At 40.1% G+C, this 23,390-nt stretch overlaps 2 protein-coding genes across 7 annotated transcripts in view; one reads left to right on the plus strand and one right to left on the minus strand.

Annotated features, from left to right (window-relative positions):
* Window positions 1-10,544: 10,544 nt before the first annotated feature.
* LOC143033002 (uncharacterized) lies at window positions 10,545-11,958 on the plus strand. Its single transcript, XM_076198198.1, has one exon. It carries the CDS (start codon window positions 10,652-10,654, stop codon window positions 11,804-11,806), a length of 1,155 nt encoding a protein of 384 aa, XP_076054313.1. The 5' UTR covers window positions 10,545-10,651; the 3' UTR covers window positions 11,807-11,958.
* Window positions 11,959-20,050: 8,092 nt separating this feature from the next.
* LOC143033319 (1-phosphatidylinositol 4,5-bisphosphate phosphodiesterase-like) overlaps window positions 20,051-23,390 on the minus strand; it is a 279,603-nt gene continuing 276,263 nt past the window's right edge. For all 6 annotated transcript variants that reach the window (XM_076198612.1, XM_076198616.1, XM_076198611.1 and 3 more), the window contains 4 exons: window positions 23,047-23,224; window positions 22,226-22,423; window positions 21,706-21,952; window positions 20,051-21,471 (listed from right to left, as the gene is read on the minus strand). In XM_076198612.1, coding sequence (XP_076054727.1) covers window positions 21,403-21,471; window positions 21,706-21,952; window positions 22,226-22,423; window positions 23,047-23,224 — 692 coding nt within the window. In that variant the 3' untranslated portion in view covers window positions 20,051-21,402. The remainder of the gene's footprint in view (window positions 21,472-21,705; window positions 21,953-22,225; window positions 22,424-23,046; window positions 23,225-23,390) is intronic.

Here is a 23,390-nt window from a genome sequence, read left to right on the forward strand (position 1 = left end):
CATAATTTTATTTTATTTTATAATTCTATTTTATGATTTTATAATGTTGCCACATATGATTATATCATAATTTTTGTCACACCACCACTGAGGTAAAAATCAAAGCAGTGTTTTCTATACAAAGGTTTCGTTTCTTCGAGTGTAGACATGGCATATGGAAAAGAGAGAGCGACGTTGCCGCTACATCTAATCTCTGGCCCCGCCCCCCTCACACTGCATTCAGAAAACATTGCATCCACACGCACGTTCTCGCCATGGATGCCCATGTGTGGCAACACCGGGAAATCTCCTAGCTCCGCCTTATCGGTCATTTCTCCTTGCGCTGACTATAGTAACTCTTCGACGGAATTCAAGAATCAGTTCGGTTTATATGACACTGCCTTACTGTGTCTGAACCAGCGTGTTGTCCTTCGCTACACGCGATATTTTTCTAGATTGAGTCACATTTCGGCAGGCCGAAAAGATGTTAATTACAGTTAAAAGCCTCAATAACTAGATCATTTGATCAAATTGTGATCATCAGTGACTCAGTGATCATCCTCGGCCATATCAATAAGAAAATACATTAGATAAATAACAAACAAACAGACAAACAATCTACCTAGGTGTGAATCTAACCACCACTAAGAACAAGTATACGCTCAGTAACAATCATGATGATTAACGGACCTGAAACAGTGCTGGCCGTTGGGCGTTGTCTTGCCTCTGGGAGGGGAGGAGTGGGAGGGAGAGGGGGCGTGAGTATCGTCGACAGAATCATCCCCAACACCAAAGCATGATCACGCAGTTTGTCATTCTGGATCACCGTTTCCCAACCCTGGGGTCGCCAAGACATCTTGTATGCTAATTCTTTTTTTTATCGTTGCAAAATTATATGAATTCAATACTAAAATTCAATTATGTTAACTTTGTCTTTCATAACCTTACATTACCTTTCTTACACAAATATTTATTATACTTGTCTCCTACTTTTTATACTCAATAACTAGTCATATACATATAAACACATATACGAATAGATTAGGGGGACCATGGTCATATTATGATTATCATATTGGGGTCGCCTGAAGAAAAGGTTGAGAAACTGTTCTAGACTGTTCTTTATAACACACTACACACATCCTACTCTTTCATAATTTCATCTCACCTGATAAAAAGAGAAGATTCAGAATATGTTGAAATTCTTGATGAATCATGTAGGCCATGGTAATAAATATATTTTATTTTCTGTACCATATTCGAAACATGGACGGCGTAAAATATTTATTGAGGAACGTTTTTTAATTTAAAATTTCTGATTTTTTTATACTCAAGAAATCGTGTGAAGACAAATTTGGTTCATGTATATAATGATTATTCTAATTTCAATCCCACTTTTTTGTGTTTTTATATAAAAACAAATAAACCAGATGCCAGATCAGAATCTTTTGAAAAGGTTCCTCTTGTCCACGAGAGAAAATGTAATATTTACTTACCGTTTTCCTTTACATGAGTCGATGGTCTGGTCTCAATACGAGACGACGCTCTTGTCCAAGACTTTTCAACGCCAAATAAAATAGAACCAGGTCTCTTCGACTAGGATACAAGTTTGTCTTCTTCCCGGTATTTGTGCCCTTGATTCTCTGGTAACCAGGGGCCGTATACACAAAACTTTTTTGTTAGCCTTAACAATCTCTGCTAGCTAACAGAAAATCACAAAAAGCTATGCACCAACGCTTAACTAACAAATGTTAGCTAGTAAACAGTTGTTTGTCAAGTCCCGCTAAACAATGCTGAAGTTAGCAGCTTATGAACATGTAAATGGACGTATTATTAAAAAGTGCACACATGAAACGGTGTTATTAATGCAGTTGTTAAGAATTTATTAATAGAGTATCATGATAGCACATAAATATCGTATGTATGGATTTTTTAGGAGTACTTATTAACCAACGACATATTTTTGGACGAAGGCCCATCGCACCGTATGTTTGTATACATTGGTACAGTAGAAATTTATGCTGAGGAAATAAAAATATATTATTTTATTTATTAAGATTATACAGTATATTGGAGTACTGTAGCTTGCCTGTACTGTATATGAAATATAAATAAATTATTTATTTATTAACAAGATTGGATTTCATGAAGATTGTCCACCCGAGTACCCAACTGAAAATTGTCCACCCAAGCCGCGCTCTCATGAAGATTGTCCACCCCAACCGAGCTCGTATGCCCCACTGATCGCGGCATCCAACACCAAAGTTTAGGTTAGGTTAGGGAATGGTCGGGTCAGCTGAAGATTGTCCACCCTAACGCGCTTGGGGTGGACAATCTTCATGAGATCCATAAGATTATATACTGTAGCATGTATGTAAAGGAAAAAATACAAATTATATTATCTTATAAACTGTATTTGTTTCAGTTCATTTTATCTTTCACTTTTGACTATAAGTGGAATGAAAACTTGGTAGTAGAGAGAGAGCACTGCAACAGCAATCACACCTTTATGATACCTCATTCAGCCACTGGTCTATTGCAATATAAAATAATATACAAACATTTAGTACAGTTTAGAAAATAAGACTGGCACCAATCACAAATATTTATGCACAGTACTGCATCTCTGAGCAAGGGTAATTAAGTACAGTACTATACTGTATTTAACCATTTATCAATTTAGTGAACATATATTGTAATGTATACAGTATACTGTATTGTACAGTATACAGTACAGTACATTCAGAAAAATTGATAAGGATAAGTAGCACAAACCTGAAATGAAGATTGGCAATGTAATCTCGAAATGGATGTCTGTTACGGCCAGCCGGTCTACCAGGAATAGGAGGTGATCTCTGCTTCACCTGGCTCTTCTTCTTCATCTGTACCTACGTCCCCTTCAGCTGCATCGTCGAACGGTTCATCTTCCTCGTTCGGGACTGAAGTTGGTCCCTCACTAAATCAGCCACTGTTATTATACCAGCACGGTTCATCCTGAAGCGTTTGATGAGTTCGTCGTCATTGTACTCGTTAAATATGTCCCGTCGCTGTCGATATACTCGCTGTCGTCTCTGTAGTTGTTGTTGTTGCTCCGCCATCTTCTCTACTAACAGGAATTTGCTAAGAGCTTAATAGTCCTCCACAGCACTTTTACCTTAACAGTACTTTTAAGGCCCTAACAAGTTTTCTGTATCCACTGTTAGTGCTTAACAGCTAAATGTTAGCCTTAACAGGAATTTGTTACCCTTAACAGCTATTTGTTAGTGCTAACAAGTTTTGTGTATACGGGCCCAGGCTGGTGAAAGCACTCTGTCCAAAAACCAGGTACAATGAAAATGGGAAATTGCGTTTTTTCACCGATTTCCTCTCGCGCTCGCTCTTCGCCTGGGCTCTTTCGTTCCTGTTGATCCTGTATGCGAAAATTATTTAAGTTTTTAATTACGTCGGCTGCATGGTGACACCTTTCAGCTGGAAGAATCATCTGACGCGTCAACCAAGGTGTGTGTGTGTGTGTGTGTGTGTGTGTGTGTGTGTGTGCGTGTGTGCGTGCGTGCGTGTGTGTGTATGTGCGTGTGTGCGTGTGTGTGTGTGTGTGTGCATGTGTGTATCTCTGCTGGCATCAGCGGGAAAAAACCACAGCGTCACCACTCAGCCTCACTCAGCACATCACACTTCACCGGAACATTATCGTCATCAATCATAAACGTACTGACATAAGCAAAGAGTGTGTATGTGTTTGTGAGTGAGTGTGTGTGTGTGTGCGTGTGTGTGTGTGTGTGCTGTAAAATACACATAAACGTATTCAATTTACATCAGGGGCGGATTTCCCTCATGTATCTGGTCGCCACCTTAACCATCAGCTGAGGGTCCATCCATCCCAGGAACAAAAGTTGAAGCAAAAGGACAGAATCCTTGTCCCTCACTGCAGCAGAATCTAAAAGACTAAAACAGTTACAAAATAGCACCTCAAAAACTCCATCTGCGTACTTGTCCCTACTTTCAATTCCAGGGTCATATATATCCATGCTTAACTCGAAACTGGTAAACGTGGCGGGTATGCCCCTCTGTTTCTAAACGCCTCATATCATGTCCTAGATTTTATATACATATTTTTTCCCGAAATGGGCTGTAAGTCCTTCCTTATATGGTGAGAGGGACGAAGATAATTTCTGAAAGTAAATGAATACTTTTCATCTTCATGGAAATCACCCAACACCGAGCAAACCAAAACCTCCACAAAAAAAAAGAACTTTACCGAGATTTGCCTAACCTCTCCCTTACTAAAATGTATCAGACAGAATAAAAGTGTTTCACTTAATAAAATTAGATTTATTTTGAAATCTAGTATAGTTTGGTACTAGACGAGTATTTCTTGGTAAGGGATAGGGAATGGGATGTGTATGATGCCACGCACGGTCCCGTGCATTACATGATTGAAACTCGACAGACATGCCAGAAGGGATGGGGCCAGTGGACGAAATCACGCACGCACGCACGCAAGCACACATATACACCGCACGACGTACCTGCAAAAGATTAATCGTTGATAATGCTCTCTCCCTCTCTCTCCCTTTCTTTCTCTCTCTCTCTCTCTCTCTCTCTCTCTCTCTCTCTCTCTCTCTCTCTCTCTCTTTCTTTCTTTCTCTCTATCTATCTATTTATCTTTGTATCTCTTGTAAACACAAAAAATATATAAAATATATAACATGTATACGAACTTATTGCATACTCGTACGCGTAAACCAATACACACACACATACATACATACATGCACACACATGCAAATGCACGCATACACACACACACACACACACACACACACACACACACACACACACACACACACACACACACACACACATACATACATATATATATATAAATCAATATACAGTAATTATTTTATGATGAGTGATTTTTGTTAATTGTGCCAAAACAACAACGCAAGATATACGTATTTCCTTACTTTAGATATAGTAAAGCTTCATAGGTTAATTTTATATCGTCTGCCTGAGCTGGAGGAACAACCAAGGGTCACTGTTCTCCTTGCTCCAGGCCTGTGAGCGTTCACCTTCTATTTCTGGAACGCCACCGGTCTGGTCTGAGTTTAGAAACAGACAGAGAACCATTCTAAGAACCCGCGTTCGTAGCGTTATTCCAACTCAGCCAAGCCGCGGGCACTGGGCGCAGCCCACCGTTCATCGAAACCATGTAAGTCTGTGTTTGTTATTAGACTGATACAAATCGCTTTACGAAAAATAAAAAGTTAATGATAATAGAAGTGAATTATTTTATTTTCTACAAGGACGAATTTGTGCCCGCGAGGGTTTTGTCCAAGCTAGCAGTGGGGGATTTTATCTATCTCGGAGGAGTAACTGGTTATTAAAGTATTGAAAATTCATCGAGTCCCGATAGATCTTTGCATTCGTAATATGTTCAGGTCCAGGGCAGGTGTCGACATCAGTGCCCACAAACGAACGAAAGCATTAGTACAATCCCCTCGGACTGTACAGAGAAAAATTACCAAAATGATACACGGGCTCAGAAATTTACCTGCTAAGACAGGCTTAGACACCTTAATATACATTCTCTAGAAGGAGGCAGACTGCGGGGTGATCTAATATAGGTGTTCAAATGGATCAAGAGCTTTAACAAGGATGATGCATACTAGGTCATCATATTAAGACATCAAGGTAGGACTAGCAGTAATGGATTTAGATTGGAGAAATTTAGATTTAAGAAGGAAATAGGCAAGAAGTGGTTTGCCAATAGAGTGGTCAACGAATGGAATAGACTTAGTAACCATGTAGTGAGCGCTGAGACTATCGGTTGTTTCAAGAGAAGGTTAGATAGCTTTATGGATGGAGATGATAGGTGGTAATGGACATGGAACTGCCTAGTATAGGCCTTACTTATGGTCTCTTGCAATTGCAGTCTCCTTCATTCTTATGTTTTTATGTAACCGTGTATGTGTGTGTGTGTGTGTGTGTGTGTGTGTGTGTGTGTGTGTGTGTGTGTGTGTGTGTGTGTGTGTGTGTGTGTGTGTGTGTGTGTGTGTTTGTGTGTGTGTGTTTGTGTGTATTTGTGTGTGTGCGTATTTGTGTGTGTTTCTGTGTGTATTTGTGTGTATTTGTGTGTGTTTGTATGTGTATTTGTGTGTGTTTGTGTGTTTGTGTGTGTGTGTGTGCGCGCGCGTGTGTTATTCTGTTTACTAATAGACTAACCTCTTTCAGTTTATGTGGTTACGTTACGTTAGGTTTGTGTAGTAATCGAGGTATTTGGTATTTGGTCTTCAATAACCAGCGTTTCTATCCTTGGGGACAATGGTATATGGTGGTATTAGAGCGGAGAGACAGTGCAACTCGAAAATGGATGTCCTTTTTTTTTTTTTTTTTTTTTTTTTTGAGTGGAGACCAGTCTTTTTTTTTTTTGAGTGGAGACCAGTTTCGAAAAAGGGGCGGGTGACGTGGTCCGTAAGAATGTTATTGCTCTGATTTTCCTCCAAGAATTTCCTCAAACCTGAGATATAAATTCCATCCCATCACTTCCTCAAACCGCAGTTTGTCATCACGATGTTGTCCTCATACTGTATTCACCCTTCTATTTATTTATCTATCTATTTATTCGTTTATCTATTTCTATCTTTTTACTACCTATCTACTCATCTATTTATCTCTCCTATTTTTTTTTCATTATAACCATTATGGCTTTTTCAACAAGGATATATCAAATAATACAATCCCACAATGGGTTACAGTGATGAACCCTTCCGGTAAAAGACCTTTTGGTCCATAAGAAGCTCGGATGAAGAAATATGCATATTGGGTGTTTATCTAAATCAGTGGTTCTTAGCCTTTTTATCTTATGACACCTCGAGACTCTTCAGGGTATGACCGTAACTCCTATAATTAATTATGAAACAATAAACCTTGTGAAAAGGTAAGATATGTGGATGATATGTTTACTGTAGTAGGCCACCGCACTTGTGGACCAGTGTTGCACTCACCAGACAAGCAAAAGGCCAAGTGTCTAATTCAAACATATGTAAATATGAGAGATTGGGTGGTGGGATCAGAAAAAAAGACGATCTAGAAATTGATTTACTCTAACGTTTCGACCAACTTGGTCTTCTTCAGAGAGATGACCAAGTTTTTCAACCACAATTCTGATTTGTCTAAATCTACTTGAATATTCAGTTCATTCGGGTGACCGCTTGCTCCTCCGCGAATTTGGAGACATTAGAATCAAGTCTGTAGTCAAGTGTTATTGACATATATTATTAGAGTAGTTGGTCCCAGGACGGATCCCTGTGGAACTCCACTCGAAATATTTTTCCAGCGAGGAGTTTCACTATCCAGAGCCAGTCTCTATTTGTTACTACCCAACCAGTTTCTAACCTAGATAACCAGGTTACCTTTTATTCAATGCGAAGTGAGTTTAGTTAGTAGCCTCTCGTGAGGGACAGTATCAAAAGCTTTTTCAAAGTCCAGACATGGTAAATCACATAACTCGTTTTGCCGTAAAAGATAACGCAAATGAACATTCCAGAGGGTTAGTTGTTTAAGAACGTTTACGTCTGAAGCCGTGGTGGCTGTCATTTGTTAGACAGTTGCTAAGACCATAAGGCTTATACTAGGCAGTTCCATGTCTCTTGCCATTTGTCATCCCTATCCATGCAGTTATCTAATGTTCTAAAGCAACCAGTTATTACAACGCTCATACATTGTTATTAAGCCTGTTTTATTCGTTAACCACACTGTTGGTAAACCAATTCTTCTCTATTTCCTTCTTAAACCTAAATTTGTATAATTCAAATTTATTACTACGAGTCCTGCCTGCTGTCTTAATATGATGACCTTACCTGCATCACCCTTGTTAAAGCCCTTAACCAATTTCAATACCTCTAATAGATCACTACGCGCTCTTCGCCTTTCCGGAAAACATAAGTTAAGGCGCTTAAGCCTGTTTTCGTACGGTGAATTTTAATCCCTTTAATTATTTTGGTCATTCTTCTTTATATTGATTCTAGTGAACTGATATTCATTCTATAGGGCAGAGACCAAAACTGTTCCATATAGTCATGAAATAGATTTCATTTGAAAGTGGATAGAAACAACTTCACCAACTGTGTAGTTAATGAATGGAATAAACTTCCTGCAGAAGGGGGTTTAAGTTTCATTTAGATAAACACCTAAGCAAGATGCTGTAATGCCTGCCATTTATTTCATATTGTTTATATGTTTGCTATTATTTGCCTGTTTGTTTATTATTATTCATATGATTATAATCTATCATTATTTACTATTTACCTGTTTGTTTATTGTTTAACGTTACATATTTATTTATTTCATTTATTATTATTTACATTATTATTATTACTATTATTATTATTATTATCATTATTATTATTATTGTTATTATTATTATTATTATTATTATTATTATTATTATTATTATTATTATTATTATTATTATTATTATTATTATTATTATCATTATTATTATTATTATTATTATTATTATTATTATTATTATTATTATTATTATTATTATTATTATTATTATTATTATCATTATTATTATCATTATTATCATTATCATTATTATTATTACTTATTTATCATTATTATGATTTTTTCGCATCCGACCTAGTTATGGACCAAATGGTCTCCTATCGGCATGCTCCTTTGTAATTCTTTGTAATCCTTTGTCAAGGATGAGTCTAAGTATCGCCAGATAGAATTTAAAGCTTACCTTTGCACTTTCTTTGTAACCGTCCTAGCAATATCTCCTAATGCCCTGTTAGCTCTATTCCTGGCGCTAATGCATTGTTTCCAGGACTCACTAACACTCCTATATCTTTTCACATTCTGTTTTCTTTAATGTCATTAGCTAAGATATGCCTGTTAGCTGAGTTGTGTAATACTACGTTCAACACTCTGCACTTTGAGGTATTGAAGTCCATTTGTCATTTCACCGACCATGCAGTTTCTCAGCAGATTCCCCCAACCTAATATGGCGTCTTATTTTAGGAGGTGCTAAGATGGGAGGGAGGGTGGAGGGGTGTGGAGTGTTGTCGGGGATGAAATGGGTGGGAATGTTTTTGTGCCTTGTCCTTTTTGGCTACCCCCCTGGTAAGGGGAAAAAAAGCCTTGGTATATGTATGTATGTATGTATGTATGTATTTTAGGGTCATCAGTAAACACACTAACCTAGCTTTTAATCCCATTGTCTAAGTCTTCTATATACATAATTAACAATAAGGGACCCAAAACCGAGCCCCGGGGAACTCCACTATTAAAACTACCCCATTTAGATTTTACACCGTTAATGGTGACCCGCTGTTTTCATGTAACTAATCCATGCTCGAATGCATTCAAACACATTTCCTCCTATGCCATAGACTTTGATTTTATTTAGTAGTCTCTGATGGAGCACCTTGTCGAACGTTTGCTAAAGTCTAAGTATGTAACATCGTAACTATCGTTGTTATTTGCCGCCTTCAGACATTAGTGCAAAAAGATACACGACCCGCCCTTGGTGAACCCATGATGTGAGTCACGAATCAGATTATCCCTTGCTAAACGTTCCATGATATTATTCACTACTAATGATTCCAGCATTTTACCTATAACCGACGTCAAACCGATTGGTCTATAGTTGTGCATAGAAAATCTATCACCCTCTTTAGATTCAGGAACAACGTTTGCCTACCCCCAAGAAATAGGCAAGAATCCAGTGGCAACCGATCCACTAAGTACTTCTGTCAATTGCTCATAGATTTCAAATTTGCACTCTTTTAGTATTCTCGGAAAAATTTCGTCTGGAACCGGGGATTTTGTATCTTTAAGCCCATCTGTCTATTTGATTATATCTTCATTACCAATGCTGATGGTAGTTAGTATATCTCTCTCTTCCCACTGAAAATCGGGTTGCAGCTAGGTACCATATCTAATTTCTCTTTTGTAAATACTGAGAGAAAATATTTATTATGTCATGCATCTTTCTGTATACAAAATACTATTATGATAAGAGAGCTACTGTGAATAAAAACATGTTGAAAATTCACCAATAAATGCTGCATTCCATAGCTCAGATAGATGACGGGTAAGGTTTTTGTGTGCCTGCAGGACCACCTGAAAGATCACCTCTGACCTGCCAGTTACTTCCCCGAAATGGCGAGACGTCTCCGAAGTCCCCTCTGGGCGGTAAGTGGTTCGGTTTTGTGTCACGACCTTTCAGGGCCAGGAGACGGTGACACTTGGAAAGGGTTTTGGTCTTGGTAGCTGGGGATTATTGCTCAAAGTGGATGGTGCTCTTTCTTACCTCTACGCCGTGACTAGGATTCTAACTCGCACGCATGACCTCCCTTTTGTCAGAAAAAATCAAAGGAGTATGTTCCCAGGTTAAAGGAATTCTGAACTAAAATGATTGGAGATAACATCGTTCACTCAGTACTCTGTGGTCGCTAGGAGATAAGAATACAGTGTCACGTTTAATGTATCGTGCGAATACTTCTATGAAATACTTGCTTTATTTGCTGGTCTTGACGTGTGTTTTCATTTCCAGGTTCATCTATTTGTGATTCTCTTCTTCCTTCTGTTCCTGGTTCTGGTAACAGTTCTTCGGTCCTCACCAGCACCGACGGATGACGCTTGGTTGATCTCTCGGATGGCTGGGCCCCTCCCTTACGACGACCAAGACCTTCTTCAGCATCTGCGAACTCGATACTTGGTCCCGCCCTCCACTAGGCCCTACAACCTAACCAAGAACACAAAGCCACATTCGACATACAATAACTACAGGAGGTTTGACTTACCTTGGATATTCTACCGTCGAGTCCTTCAGGAGGTGTTTACTGACGGAGGGATTAGCGAGGGGGAGAGGTTCTTTGTAGAGGCGGGGGCGTTGGACGGAGAGTTCCTCTCCAACACGCTGTACTTGGAGGAGGAGTTGGGGTGGACAGGGCTTTTGGTGGAACCCGACAATGACATGTTCCTCCTTCTGCAGAAGAAACATCGCCATGCCTGGTCTACCCACGCCTGCCTGTCGGGGACGCCCTACCCTTACAGCACTGTCTTCGTCAAGTACATAGCTAGTATGGAAGAAATACCCGGCACAGAGATGTACGCACGGGCCCATGGACAACTTCAAGAGGTAGAGGACGTCTACGGTAGTACTGATGGGGGGAGGGGATCGGAGTTCGAGCACCATCGTCTTTACGAGAAGGTTCAATGTCTCCCTCTCGGGTCCTTGCTCTTGGCCCTCAACATCACGACCGTCGATGTTGTGTCGCTGGACTTGGAGGGCGCAGAGGAGGGTGTCCTATCAACCTTCCCCTGGGACCAAGTCAGTGTACGAGTGTGGTTCATAGAGAACAAACGAGCAGTAGAGTCTCCTCGCCCTCCTAGGGAGGAAGATGTTAGGTTGTTGAGTGACGAAATGACCGAGGGAAAGAGTAGTGGGGAAATAGCCAGTAAGACTAAAGTATATCTTCAAGAAAATCGGGTCTCAGGGAGGAACGAAGAGGAAGTCGGGGAAATCATTTCTGATCAGAAAATATCCGACCACAAACTAACTCCTGCCAAAGACTTCGGCGTGAGAGGTTCTGGCAACCAGAGAGCTGTTCTTGAAGAGTCAGTGGCCGAAAGGGAGTCAGATAAGAGCAAATCCTGTGACAAATCGAAAGACGATAAAAAGTTCGACCCCGTTGCGTTTTTCGAGGACAAAGGGTATTCCCTCTTCGCAACGCATCAATTGTACCAAAACCATGATCACGTTTTTGTCAAGAAAGAGTTCCTTGTAAAGGAGAGAAAAGTTGATTGAGAAGTTAAATGGGTTAAAGAATCGAGGAATGATGAGCAGCACAGTCATATATACCTTTGCAGATAAGCCCCTCCTTCTTATAATTCTGCCTGAGATATAAATGGTGGCAGAGGAAAGGTGTTAATGGCACGATCAATTCTTCCATCTACCCTTCCTCTGACATTTTATTTGTACATACATACATATACCAAAGGCTTTTTCCCCCTACATGGGGGGTAGCCAAAAAAAAAAAAAAAAAAAAAAAAAAGAGGGCTGTCATGGTTCAAACAACTGTCGCTTCGCATTCCTTTTGACCACGCCCTCGTTCTAGTGTCCAGGTGCAGAGGCGGGGAGGAGCCTAGCTGACCGGACTATTGTGAAACTATATGCCATGTGGCAGGGCAATAACAGCCGTTACAAAATCGTGATCAGAGTTTAGGTTATAGATCGTTATCGAAAAGTGGTATCCGGAAAACTTACCCGGAATGAATAAAAATACAGTCAAGTGTTGCATTTACTAGCTGAAGCTTGGCTAAGTCTGTTATGTTAAGTTTGTGATAACTGGGTACTTTATCTAAAATTTCTGTGTTGCTCAGATGTTCTTTAAAAGAGGGTGTGTCCTTATATTCCTCGAAATAATGATTATGAAAATTATCTTGCGGATGGTGATGGGTCGAATTTTGTAATCTGGTCCTAAGCCCCTATTGCTCAAGGGGCACCGAAAAATAACGATTTTGGGACAGGATGCATGAAACTTCGATGAACTATTATTGTCATCATCATCATCGTCATCATCATCATTGTTATTGTTATTATTATCACTATTATTATTATCAATACTATCATTATTGTTATTTTCATTATTATTAGTTATTATTATTGTTATTATCATTATTATTATTACTATTATTATTATCATTATTATTATTACTATTGTTGTCATTATTATTACTATCATTATTATTATTATTATCATTATTACTATTATTATCATTATTATTATTATTAATACTATTATTATTATTTTCATTATTATTATTATCATTATTATTATTACTATTATTATTATTATTATCATCATTATTATTATTATAATTATTATTATTACTATTATTATTATTATTGTTATCATTATTATTACTATCATCATAATTATTATTATTATTATCATTATTATTATTATTACTATTATTATTATTATTGCTATTTTCATTATTGTCGTTATTATTTTTATTGATATTTTCATTATTGTTATTCTTATTCTTATTATCCTTATTATCATTATTATTATTATTATTATCATTATTATTACTATTATTATTATTATCATAATTATTATCATTATCATCATCATTATTGTTATTATTATTATCATTATTACAACTATTGATATTATTTTTATCATTGATATTATTGCACCTTCTACTGTACAGTTTTCATATTAAACGTTGTCACTGTCTTTAAAACCTTCAATTCAAGAACTGTCAATATGTGTGCGAGTCTTTAGAAAATGGTAGGCAATGTTTACTATCACAGTTTCGGTCCGTTTATTTCAACCTGGCGAATATCAATTATAAGATAAAAACTATCTTTGGTTTTTGGAGTCGAAATCTTACCAAACTGTACACACTAACACGAAGAAATGGGAAGGATAATACAAAGACATTAGATGATAAATTTACGAAGTTTTTTTTTTCAGTTAATGATGAATGGGGAAGAATGATACTCTGATGTAGGACTGTCGGTCTCTTTATTAGAAAATCGTGCGATACAAAAGCCACACGACAAGGTGGTGGGTGGGTGAAGATGGGAGTGTTTGGAGAAGGCCCGAAGACCAACCAAACAAAAGGATTCATAACGGAAATAACCGTCAAACGGATTTCAAATGTCACCAGCTTTTTTACTCACAGAATCTGGTAAAGAATGACCTCCCTTTTCGAAAAAACGTAACGGAAATAATCGTCTTGGAGAATCTTATTTTACTGATTCTATTTTCTTGAAAATTTCTGAAAGAAGATTTCTTTTTTCTTAAAAAAAAAAAACGTGTTCCGCCCGTAACGGAAATGACCGTCAAGGAGATCTCATCTCAGAAGGGCAGGAGCTAGCCAGCAGAGTTCACGGGGCGAATTAGCAACACGGAAGAAAAAAAAAGTATCTTTACGGTGCCTAAGAAGGAACAAAGGGTGAGATCGGGCGTTTCTTAGCCAAAGTGATTTCCTCCTGATGGATGGATGTATATCTTCAGGAGGCTTGGGCGTGAGGGCGTGTGAGCTTATGCCTCAATGGGCGTGTTCAACAAGCTCAAAGTGACACAGTAGTCTACAACAACATAATACTGCAATGTATCAAGGTTACTATATCATGTACATATATATATGCGCCACTGCGGCGCATTGGTTTCCGGGTTCCACTTCGCAACTACGTTGGTCTGAGTTCGATTCTCAACGTCTACCGGTGATTGTCACTTGCCCGTTGCCCTGACAGATAGGTTGAAGGTGGCAGGTAAGCACCTTCTGGTGTAAACCTCATTTTTCCTTTGTGGTCCTCAAGATCTAAATGTGTTAAATTCAGGTGAATTTGCGAATTGGTAGCCCTCTTTGACTTCGCCCACTTCAGGAAGATGAGAAGATCTGAGGTCACCTTTGACCTAGGAAACGCCCGTTTTCTATGATAACTTCACAGGTTTCTTGAAGAAGAAATGAAAAGTGTCAAAGGGGAAAAAACGAAAAAAGGAGAGAAAAAAGAAAGAAGGGAATAAAGAAGAAGTAGAAATCGAAACCGCGTCAGTATCTTTAGCACGGCGACACGTGGAGCTTAGTGAGATCAATAATGACTAAGATATATAGATAGATAGGTAGACAGATAGATAGATAAACATAAATAGCTAAATATAGTTAGATAAATACATAGATAGATAAATAGATAGGTAGGTACATAGAGTGGGTGTAATTGAGAAAATAAAAGTGAGAGTGAAATTAAAAAAAAAAAAAAAAAAAATTATGAGCACGGGAAGAAAGACGCTATCTTCGGTCAAGAATAGGTATTGTAATTTGAGATACAAAAGACCCCACGGCCCGAGACCTATGGGAACTCATAAACGGAATGAGGACAAGGAGATTGACTCGAAGTTTTTAAACACTTTGAAAATCCTCTTGGTGTCTCATAAAAGAGAAGAATTCGAAGCCAGTGGCCACTTCAAAGATCCTCTCATTGTCTTTAAGAAAAGCAGACCTCAAAATCAGTGACCACTTCGAAGGTTTTCTCGATGTCTGAAACAAGAAGATCTCGAAGCCAGTGACCACTGTGGGGAACTTCTTGATCCCTCAAAGAGAAACTTTCCAAGTCAGTAGCCACTTCGAAAGCTTTCTCGGTCTCTAAACCAAGAGGACCTCAAAGGAGAACTTCTTGATCCCTTAAAGAGAATTTTTCAAAGCCAGTAACCACTTGAAGATCCTCCTAAACTTTTTGAAAGAAGAATACCTCGAAATCAATCACCACTAAGGAAAATTTCTTGATCTCTTTAATAATAAAAAAAAAAAAAAAAAAAAAAAAAAAGTTCGATCCCAAGAACACTTTTGGCATGACTTCGAAACTGTCGGCGATGAGATCGAGGACTTGGTAAGGGTGTACAGAGTACTGAAGTGTGAGTCAGAGATAAGAAAACGGTAAACCTGAGGAAAAATAAAACGGTGATTCGAGATGAAGGGGAGAAAGTAAGTGGTGAAGGGAGCTGTTCTTCAGTCTTCTCCAGCAGAGCGCAGAGCTGACACTGTAACCAGGAGGAACACATCTGCAATAAACAAACAAATAAATAAATAAATAATAAATAAATATATAAATAATACATAAATAAATAAATATTTAGATAAATAAAAACAATGATAAAATACGGTTCGAGTCATTTGAAACATGCATCAACAACTATATACATATATAACTTTTATATAGATATTACAATTTGAAAGCTAACTGGCAACACAACAATAATCTTTATCCGAGCAAAAGAGTCGTCGATTTTTTTTTCATCATCGACATATTAATTTGTCGATCAATTTGTCTTATGAGACGACGAGTGAAACACAGAAATCGACGACTTTTTCGCGCTCGCGAAGGCTACATCAACCAACGAACTTACGTAAACAGGGACGTTCGAGTGTGTAGATCCTCCTGGCCGTTGATGGTTCCAAGGGCCCTTGGGTAGCACCACGTGCACCGGCGACGACTCTGTGGCCAGCTGGCTCCCCAGGAATGTCACGAAGGTTTTGGTCAACACACAAGCACTGCGCAGAAACTTCCTCGAACTGGCACGCGACTTCGATCTCAAGTTCTTTTTCTTTTTCTTTTCTGTTTGAGTTTTCCATCTGTGTTGGACCTTTCTGATCTGCTGCGAGACTTTGATGGCAGCATTTTCTTTTGCTTCGAGTCTTCCCGAACTGGCATATGTCCTCCACTTGTACTTTTATCTTTTCCCCTTGAAACTACCCTTTCGTCTTGGTCTTTAACGAACTAACATGCACCTATCACTTTGGTTTTATACATATGTGTGTGTGTGTATTTCCACTTGACCTAGATTTTCTCCTGCTTTTCGAAACCACATGCCTTCCTGGCTTTCCCCTTTTCTAAACCTTTGGCCAAAGAACTGTTCGAACTTCGCTGAAGCCTCCTTCGAGAGATGTCTTCTGCACAGTCTCACCAGGAACTTTCAACACTTCCAGAAATGGAAGTCACACCAGGAAACAAGAAAAAAAAAGTTCTCCAAATGAAACATGTCAAACGATTCTTAATAAAAGTGCTCTAGAAGTCAACTATTTGATTCCCAGCTTGTATTATTTGATTGGGTCAGCTTGAAATCCAGGACTGAAAGTGCAGATATGATCAAATGTGTGAAACTTTTTTTTTCTTCTTTTATTATTTCTTTTCCTACCTGATGAAGGACTGGTAGAAGAGCCTGGTATGACCCAGCACCTCAAGGGGAGGGGGGGGGGTCTTCTTAACTAGTCTTTGGTCATGAAACAGTAACGCTACATATCAGATGGGACCGCAGACAACCACCATGCGTCTGCGGGCAAGGAAAGACATCTGAAGCTGAACGGAAATTATTATGAAAACTACCGTTGAAACTACCGAAAAAGAGACTGTTCAGACCTCTCGGAGACCTCCTCTTTCAGAGAGATTCCTGTATCACGACAGCAGTTGCAGGGAACTGTTCACTTCGCCTAGGGCTTCGTCGCCGCCACCGTCAAGTGAAACCGCCGAAGAATAAGAATGACTTGATAATGGGAGGACTTGGTTGTGTAGCACTTGGATATGTCATTGCTTTCGCTTGGGAGGATGGTCATGGTACTAGTGACGGTAGTAGTACTAGTTTTGATAGTGGCACTACTGCTGATCATGTTTCTAGTTCTGGTAGTGGTCCTAGGAGATCTCTTCGAGCGGTTTCATACTCGAAGTCCAGGAGAGGCCGGACTTGAAGACCATCAAGAAGCAACTCACGCCTTGTGGCTTCAAGCGTCCGACTTCGTGAAGACCTCTGACTGCCAGAACACATCGAAGTCTATCCGTCCCTCGGTCCACGTCAGATCCGCCGGGCCTTCTACAGGAGAAGCCCTCCATTCTTCGGCAGGGCATAACCGCAAGACCTCCCTGCCAAGCACCTGTGCTGAGACCATGGCCGTGGGTAGTGGATGGAGACTTCTGCTTATGATGTATCGCTTCTGCCGGAGGGGTTGGCGAAGTGGGCACACGTTATCCTCCATGGGACCTAAGCGTGCATCACCCCTAGCGAAAGTGGAGCGGGCGGTCGGCATCTGTTACGACGGAGGCAGCGAGGAGGCCGAGCTAGTTCGGTCATTGTATGGCGGCTGTTCCGCCGGCCTCCCCTCGTCCCTCATTTCTGCTGTCTAAGCTTAAACCTATACACCGTAAGGCAAGAGTTGCGGGGATGAGTTGATCATCGTCCCGGCATATATAATATATTCATTTATCTATATATATATGTATATATATATAAATACACATACATATACATATGTATGTATGTATATATATATCTATATTTCATTCATATATTCATAACTCTATCTATATAATTATGCCATATATTATTGCAACACAAGAATCCTGAAACAATTGTAAAGGAGTTTGGCACGTGGAGCAACGATACAGTGATCGGCTGACCAACCGACCGATGACGTCATGATCAATCGATGACGTCAGTGGTCATAGATGACGTCAGAACAATCGATGACGTCACGACCGCTCGATTGGGCGAGCCTCCGCTCTATCGCTAGTACACTAAATGGACGTTGGACGCAAATACCACAGACATGAATACGCCTAATATATAAAAATACAACATTGTTATTGTCTTGATTGGTACAAATGTATCAGAATCAGCCATTTTTTATTTTTTTTTATTTTTGTTCTTATAACCGATTTTATAGAGGCCGTCGCTATCCATGTTTCTTTGATTATTTTATTTTGATGTTTCTTTGGCACCAGAGTTTGTTTGTTATCTGATTTTTTTTTTAGTTTGTTTACTTTTTTCTTGTTCTGTATGTTCCTCCACTCCATTCTTTTGTTTCTGGACGTGATTTATTTACACCAGAAATTTTCCACAGCATAAATCACTCGTCGAGAATAATAATAATAATAATGATAAAGATAACAATTATGTATAAAAAAGATATAATAAATTACTGTCTGGCATTTCTTTCTCAATGTACATTTTCCCTCAACTTCTTTTTCGTTTTCTTTCTTCAAGTACCGACCTTGGAGCCTGAACTGTTGCTCCATGACTAGAAGAGGACTAGACTGAGAACTGTGCACAAGCGTGGTCAGAAACCTTGTACCATCCTTTGGTTTTCACTATGTAAATGTAATGTATGTTTCTGATTATTTGACACATTCTTCTAAACAGTATTTACTTTACGATACATGGTATTTTCTTGAATACAAAAATATATGAAATACGCAGCAACAGACTTTTCGTATAGTGAAATTCAAGTCTTTCAAGATTTTGGACCACGAGTGTACGCGTGTGGCAATGAAGCTCTAGACCTTGAAGGGGGGACTTTAAGAGAACTGTCAAGTCCGTCCCTCTAAGAGTCTAAGGTGTGAATACGGGGACTTCAGTGTAATCCATCCCCGGTTGCTCAAGATGTGGAGGAGGGAGTGATGATCGGGTTTGGGTGAAATAAGGTGAAGGTTTAGGGTGGGGATTTGAGGGAGAGGGTGGGGAAGGGGATGGAGGAGGACTGTCCTTCCGCAGCGTACTGGGACTAGAGGAGTGCACAGTTGGGGAGCTGGTCAGTGTGACGAGATGAAATGTGTTTCGAACTGTTCTTGTTCCCGCTACCAGTATGTTGTTGGTCACCACATGTGGATGGATTCTTGATGTGGTGAGAGGTGGTACCTGACGACTGATATTTGATGTCCTGGTAAGGACGAGACAGAGTTCTTCGGAATATCTTCAGTCAGTTCCAGCTACGCCAGGCATACCCATTTACTTTATCAACAGCATCGCATAAGCGGAGGTGTTTTTTTCTGTCTTGTCCAACCTGGATACGCTGAAGAAGTTATACGTGGTTGTATGTATACATGCAAGCATGTATACAAAATGCATGCGTACGTGCGTGTGTACGTGTGGATGTATGTGTCTTTGCGTGTATGTATGTGTGGGTGTGGGTATTGTGTAAGGACGCGTATGTTTGTGTACGTGTAAGCAACATTCATTCTCACACAAAATCAAAAGACACTCAGGATGTCATAAGTCCCTTCATGAACTTACAAGCTATCACGACTTCGGAGGGACATCTGTGTCCACTTCGGAGGGACATCTGCGTCCACAGGTGTTCTTCCAGTTCGAGAGAGGTCTTAGGCAAACAGCACCTGCGCCTTCAGTGTTTGTGTCAGCACTTGCTTCCTGCGCATTGCACGACACTCAACAAGAACAACAACAAGAACAACAACAACAACGACGACTACCCGCCCATCCCAAATGGGTTGCACAGCGCGTGGCGTTTCTGGAATAGTGACCAACATCCCCGGGACTGACTGACTGGTCGGGGCGACATTGAACCTGGGAGGTTTGGTAAATAAATCAATTATTTGGGGTCTGAGTGACGCAAATGCTGCAGCCATGGCTGAATTTGGCAACCCTCAAAGGGCGTCTTCCTCTTTTTTTTTCTCTCTCTCCCTTTCCCTTCCCCCTCTCTCTCAAACCCCCCTCTCTCTCTCTCTCTCTCTCTCTCTATATATATATATATATATATATATATATGTGTGTGTGTGTGTGTGTGTGCATGCATGTATGTATATATACAGCGACGGCCCACAGTTTCTACCACATGTGTGTGTGTGTGTGTGTGTGTGTGTGTGTGTGTGTGCGTGTGTGTATGTATATATACAGCGACGACCCACAGTTTCTACCACACCTGGGCTCCCCAGTGGTGAGGAACATATGCCCTTCTCGTCGGGAGCTGCGAGAATTCTGAAGCCCGCAAGCACATTTCGTAAAGATCTATCGTGCTTCAAGTCAGGAGCGTTAATAACATAAGAACATAAGAATGAAGGAGACTGCAAGAGACCATAAGGCCTACCCTAGGCAGCTCCGTAAAGTCTTGGGCAGCGGATTGGGGCCGTAGGAGGTGAAGGGAGGAGGCCCTATATTCGTACTCAGTTGAGACGCGAGAAAATGTATCAAAGATTTGGCTAATGTTGCCTCCCACGCTTAAAGAGTTTGCCCAGCGCTGGAAATCTACTTGAACGGTCCCCACCTTGAACGGTGATGAGTCCACCTTCAGCCGAGAAATATAGCCTTACGACCCTTGGATGGAAATGGGTCTCGATCTACCAAATCCATGTTCAGGGTGTGGATCGCCTCTTTTCTGAATGCGATCGCCTGGCTAGAAGAACAATTTCAGCCTTCATGCGGTTCGCCAATACGATAAAGCGAGTTTTGTGTATCCGCCGCCTGTTACAGCGAACCTTACTGAAACAAATATTCTTACGTATAGTCATGATGGTTCAACTTCATGAATTAATTTGTATAACTGTCAAGTGCATTCTAAAGATTAAGCATATTTCGTGAGGAACTATCGCGTTCTTACCCGGCAGTGTTTACAAACTGCTTTTGGATTCTGAACTCTCGAACTCCCGACCAAAAAGGCATATATTCTTCACCTCTGGAAAGCACTGTGGTAGAAACTGTGGATCGTGGGCGTAAATATATAATTAGCGTATCGATGAACCGATGGCCACTATTTCATCTGACTACTTAATGATATAAAGCAAAGGTAACTTTCAGCCGCTGCTAATCGTCTCTTGGCGTAAACTTGTTTTTGATTTGACACGTGCACATACATATAGGTATATATTCATATGTGTATATGCGTATGAATGTCTGTATGTGTGTTTAGTTAAGATGTGAAGAACTGTGCACTCCCCTATCTTTTAGACAAAGGATCCTTCTAGATGTCATCGATGGGCCTCATCTTCGAGCGCACCAGATCGATGTTCGCTCTTCAGCCGTATCGGACCCAGTTCGAGAAGAAGGAAGCCTCCGAAGTGAAAGGCGATGGGGATGGGAGTTGGTGGTGGTGGGAAAGTCGAACTTCTCAGCAGAAGAACTCCTGTTTGTTCCTCATCTTGTATTCCGCTTCTGTGTTCTCGTAGAACTCGATTGCCTGATGGAAAAGGAGAACAGGGTTCATTTAGTGAAAGGCGTGATGGTGGTGTATGTTGATATGGAGGATCTAGAGAAGTGACGACCAACTACCCACCTCCTCCCCATAAAATACAACTAGGTAAATACACACACACACACACACACACACACACACACACACACACACACACACACACACACACACCACTCTCTCTCTCTCTCTCTCTCTCTTTTCTTTCTCTTCCTCTCTTACCATTTTGATATCCCGTGTGAGGTCGCCCATCTGCTTGTCGTGAGTCTTCTTCAGTTTCTCCTTCTCCTTGCCGTGGCGCATGGCCGCGATCTTTCTCTCCTCGATGAAGCGACGCGTGTTGTTCTCGTTCTTCTCCTTCAGACGTCGGTCGCGGTCGGCCTTGTTCCTCAGGGTCTTGTCCTGAGCCACCTCTTTGGCCGTGTCCACGGACGTCTTGGCCTGTTCCGCCTTCATGTCCTTGTTGTCCCTGGAGGGGAAGGTAGGAAAGTGGGGGAAATGAGGGAGAGGATTTTGGTCATACAAATCTAATAGAAGGATCAGGAATTGTTGAATACAAGCAAAATTCGAGTTTTTTTTGTATCATTATCGAACCTTGACAAGAGAAATGTTCTATCACCTTGACTCATCTACATCCCTTTAATCTTAAGCAAAACCCAAATATCCCAAAGAAAAACGTCTTGAAAAGAAATCCACAAAAATAGTCATAACACAAAAAAAACTTTTCTTGAGTACGACTTACTGCTCATGCTTAGTCTCAAGACGCTTGACCTGGGAAGCCTGCTCAGTCTCCATCAGCTTCTTGAGGATGTCCTCCTGGCTTTTGAGGTGCTCCTTGAGCAGTTCCCATTCCTCCTTACGCTGCTTCTCCATCATCTCCGACCACTGTTTCATCTGCTCTGCCACGATGCTCTTGATGTTCGGGTCATCAATGACTTCCCTGGTGGGATTAAACTCGTCTTTAGGTACTTCCTTATGTATGAATGGTTGTACATGTGTATGTATGTATGTACGTAATTTATATATGTATGTATGTAATTCATATATGTATGTACCTACCTACGTACGTATGTATGTATGTATGTATGTGTGTGTATGTATGTATACATGTATGTATGTACTGTATGTATATGTGCATGTATGTATGTATGTATGTATGTGTTTATATATGTATATATATATATATATATATGTATGCATGTTTGTATATATGTATGTTTGTATATACAGTATATATGTATGTATGCATATTTGCATGCATTATGTTTGTATGTATATATGTATGTGTATGGTGTTGTAATATGTATGTATGTATGTATGTATATACACATATATATGTATACATATATTTCGTGACACTCGTACAGTTTAGATTACCTTCACCCAACATTTTTTCAACTACTTGATATCATTCTCCATTTACTTTTGACTGAAACTCTTCCTCCTTAATTCTTCTTCCCCGCCCTTTCAAGTAACTCACTTTCTGAGGGACGAAGAAAATAATCCCACCAGTATCCCTTTTCTGAGGGGGAGGGGCGGCGACCCTTCTCCGGTAATACTTACTTCTTGCCCTTGGCGACTTTGTCGATGGTGGAACACTGTGCCTTCTGGATCGACGCCTTCTCCTTCATGTGTTTCTTCCTCATCATCTCCAGCTCCTTCTGCTGTTTCTTCGTGGCTTTCAGGAAGTTCTTCTGGCTCCTCAGAGTCTCCAGGTTGATCGGCTCGAACTCGATCTTGACTGAAAGAAGGAAAGGCGAAGTGAGTTCGGGAGAGTCTGTGTTTGTACAGTTTTGACTTCGTTGCTGCCATGGGTGGGGTGGAGTTACACGCATCTAAATGAAATAGTTTGACAATAACTGGAATAAAAGGGTAAAGTGCCACCTGGGACGAAAGTAATCAATAAA

Source organism: Oratosquilla oratoria, chromosome 15 (assembly GCF_046742065.1).
Source record: "Oratosquilla oratoria isolate Oo_2021 chromosome 15, ASM4674206v1, whole genome shotgun sequence".
NCBI lineage: Eukaryota > Metazoa > Arthropoda > Malacostraca > Stomatopoda > Squillidae > Oratosquilla > Oratosquilla oratoria.

Coding starts and splice junctions, on each gene's coding strand:
- LOC143033002 (XM_076198198.1), top strand. CDS start 10,652: ATGGCTGGGCCCCTCCCTTACGACGACCAAGACCTTCTTCAGCATCTG.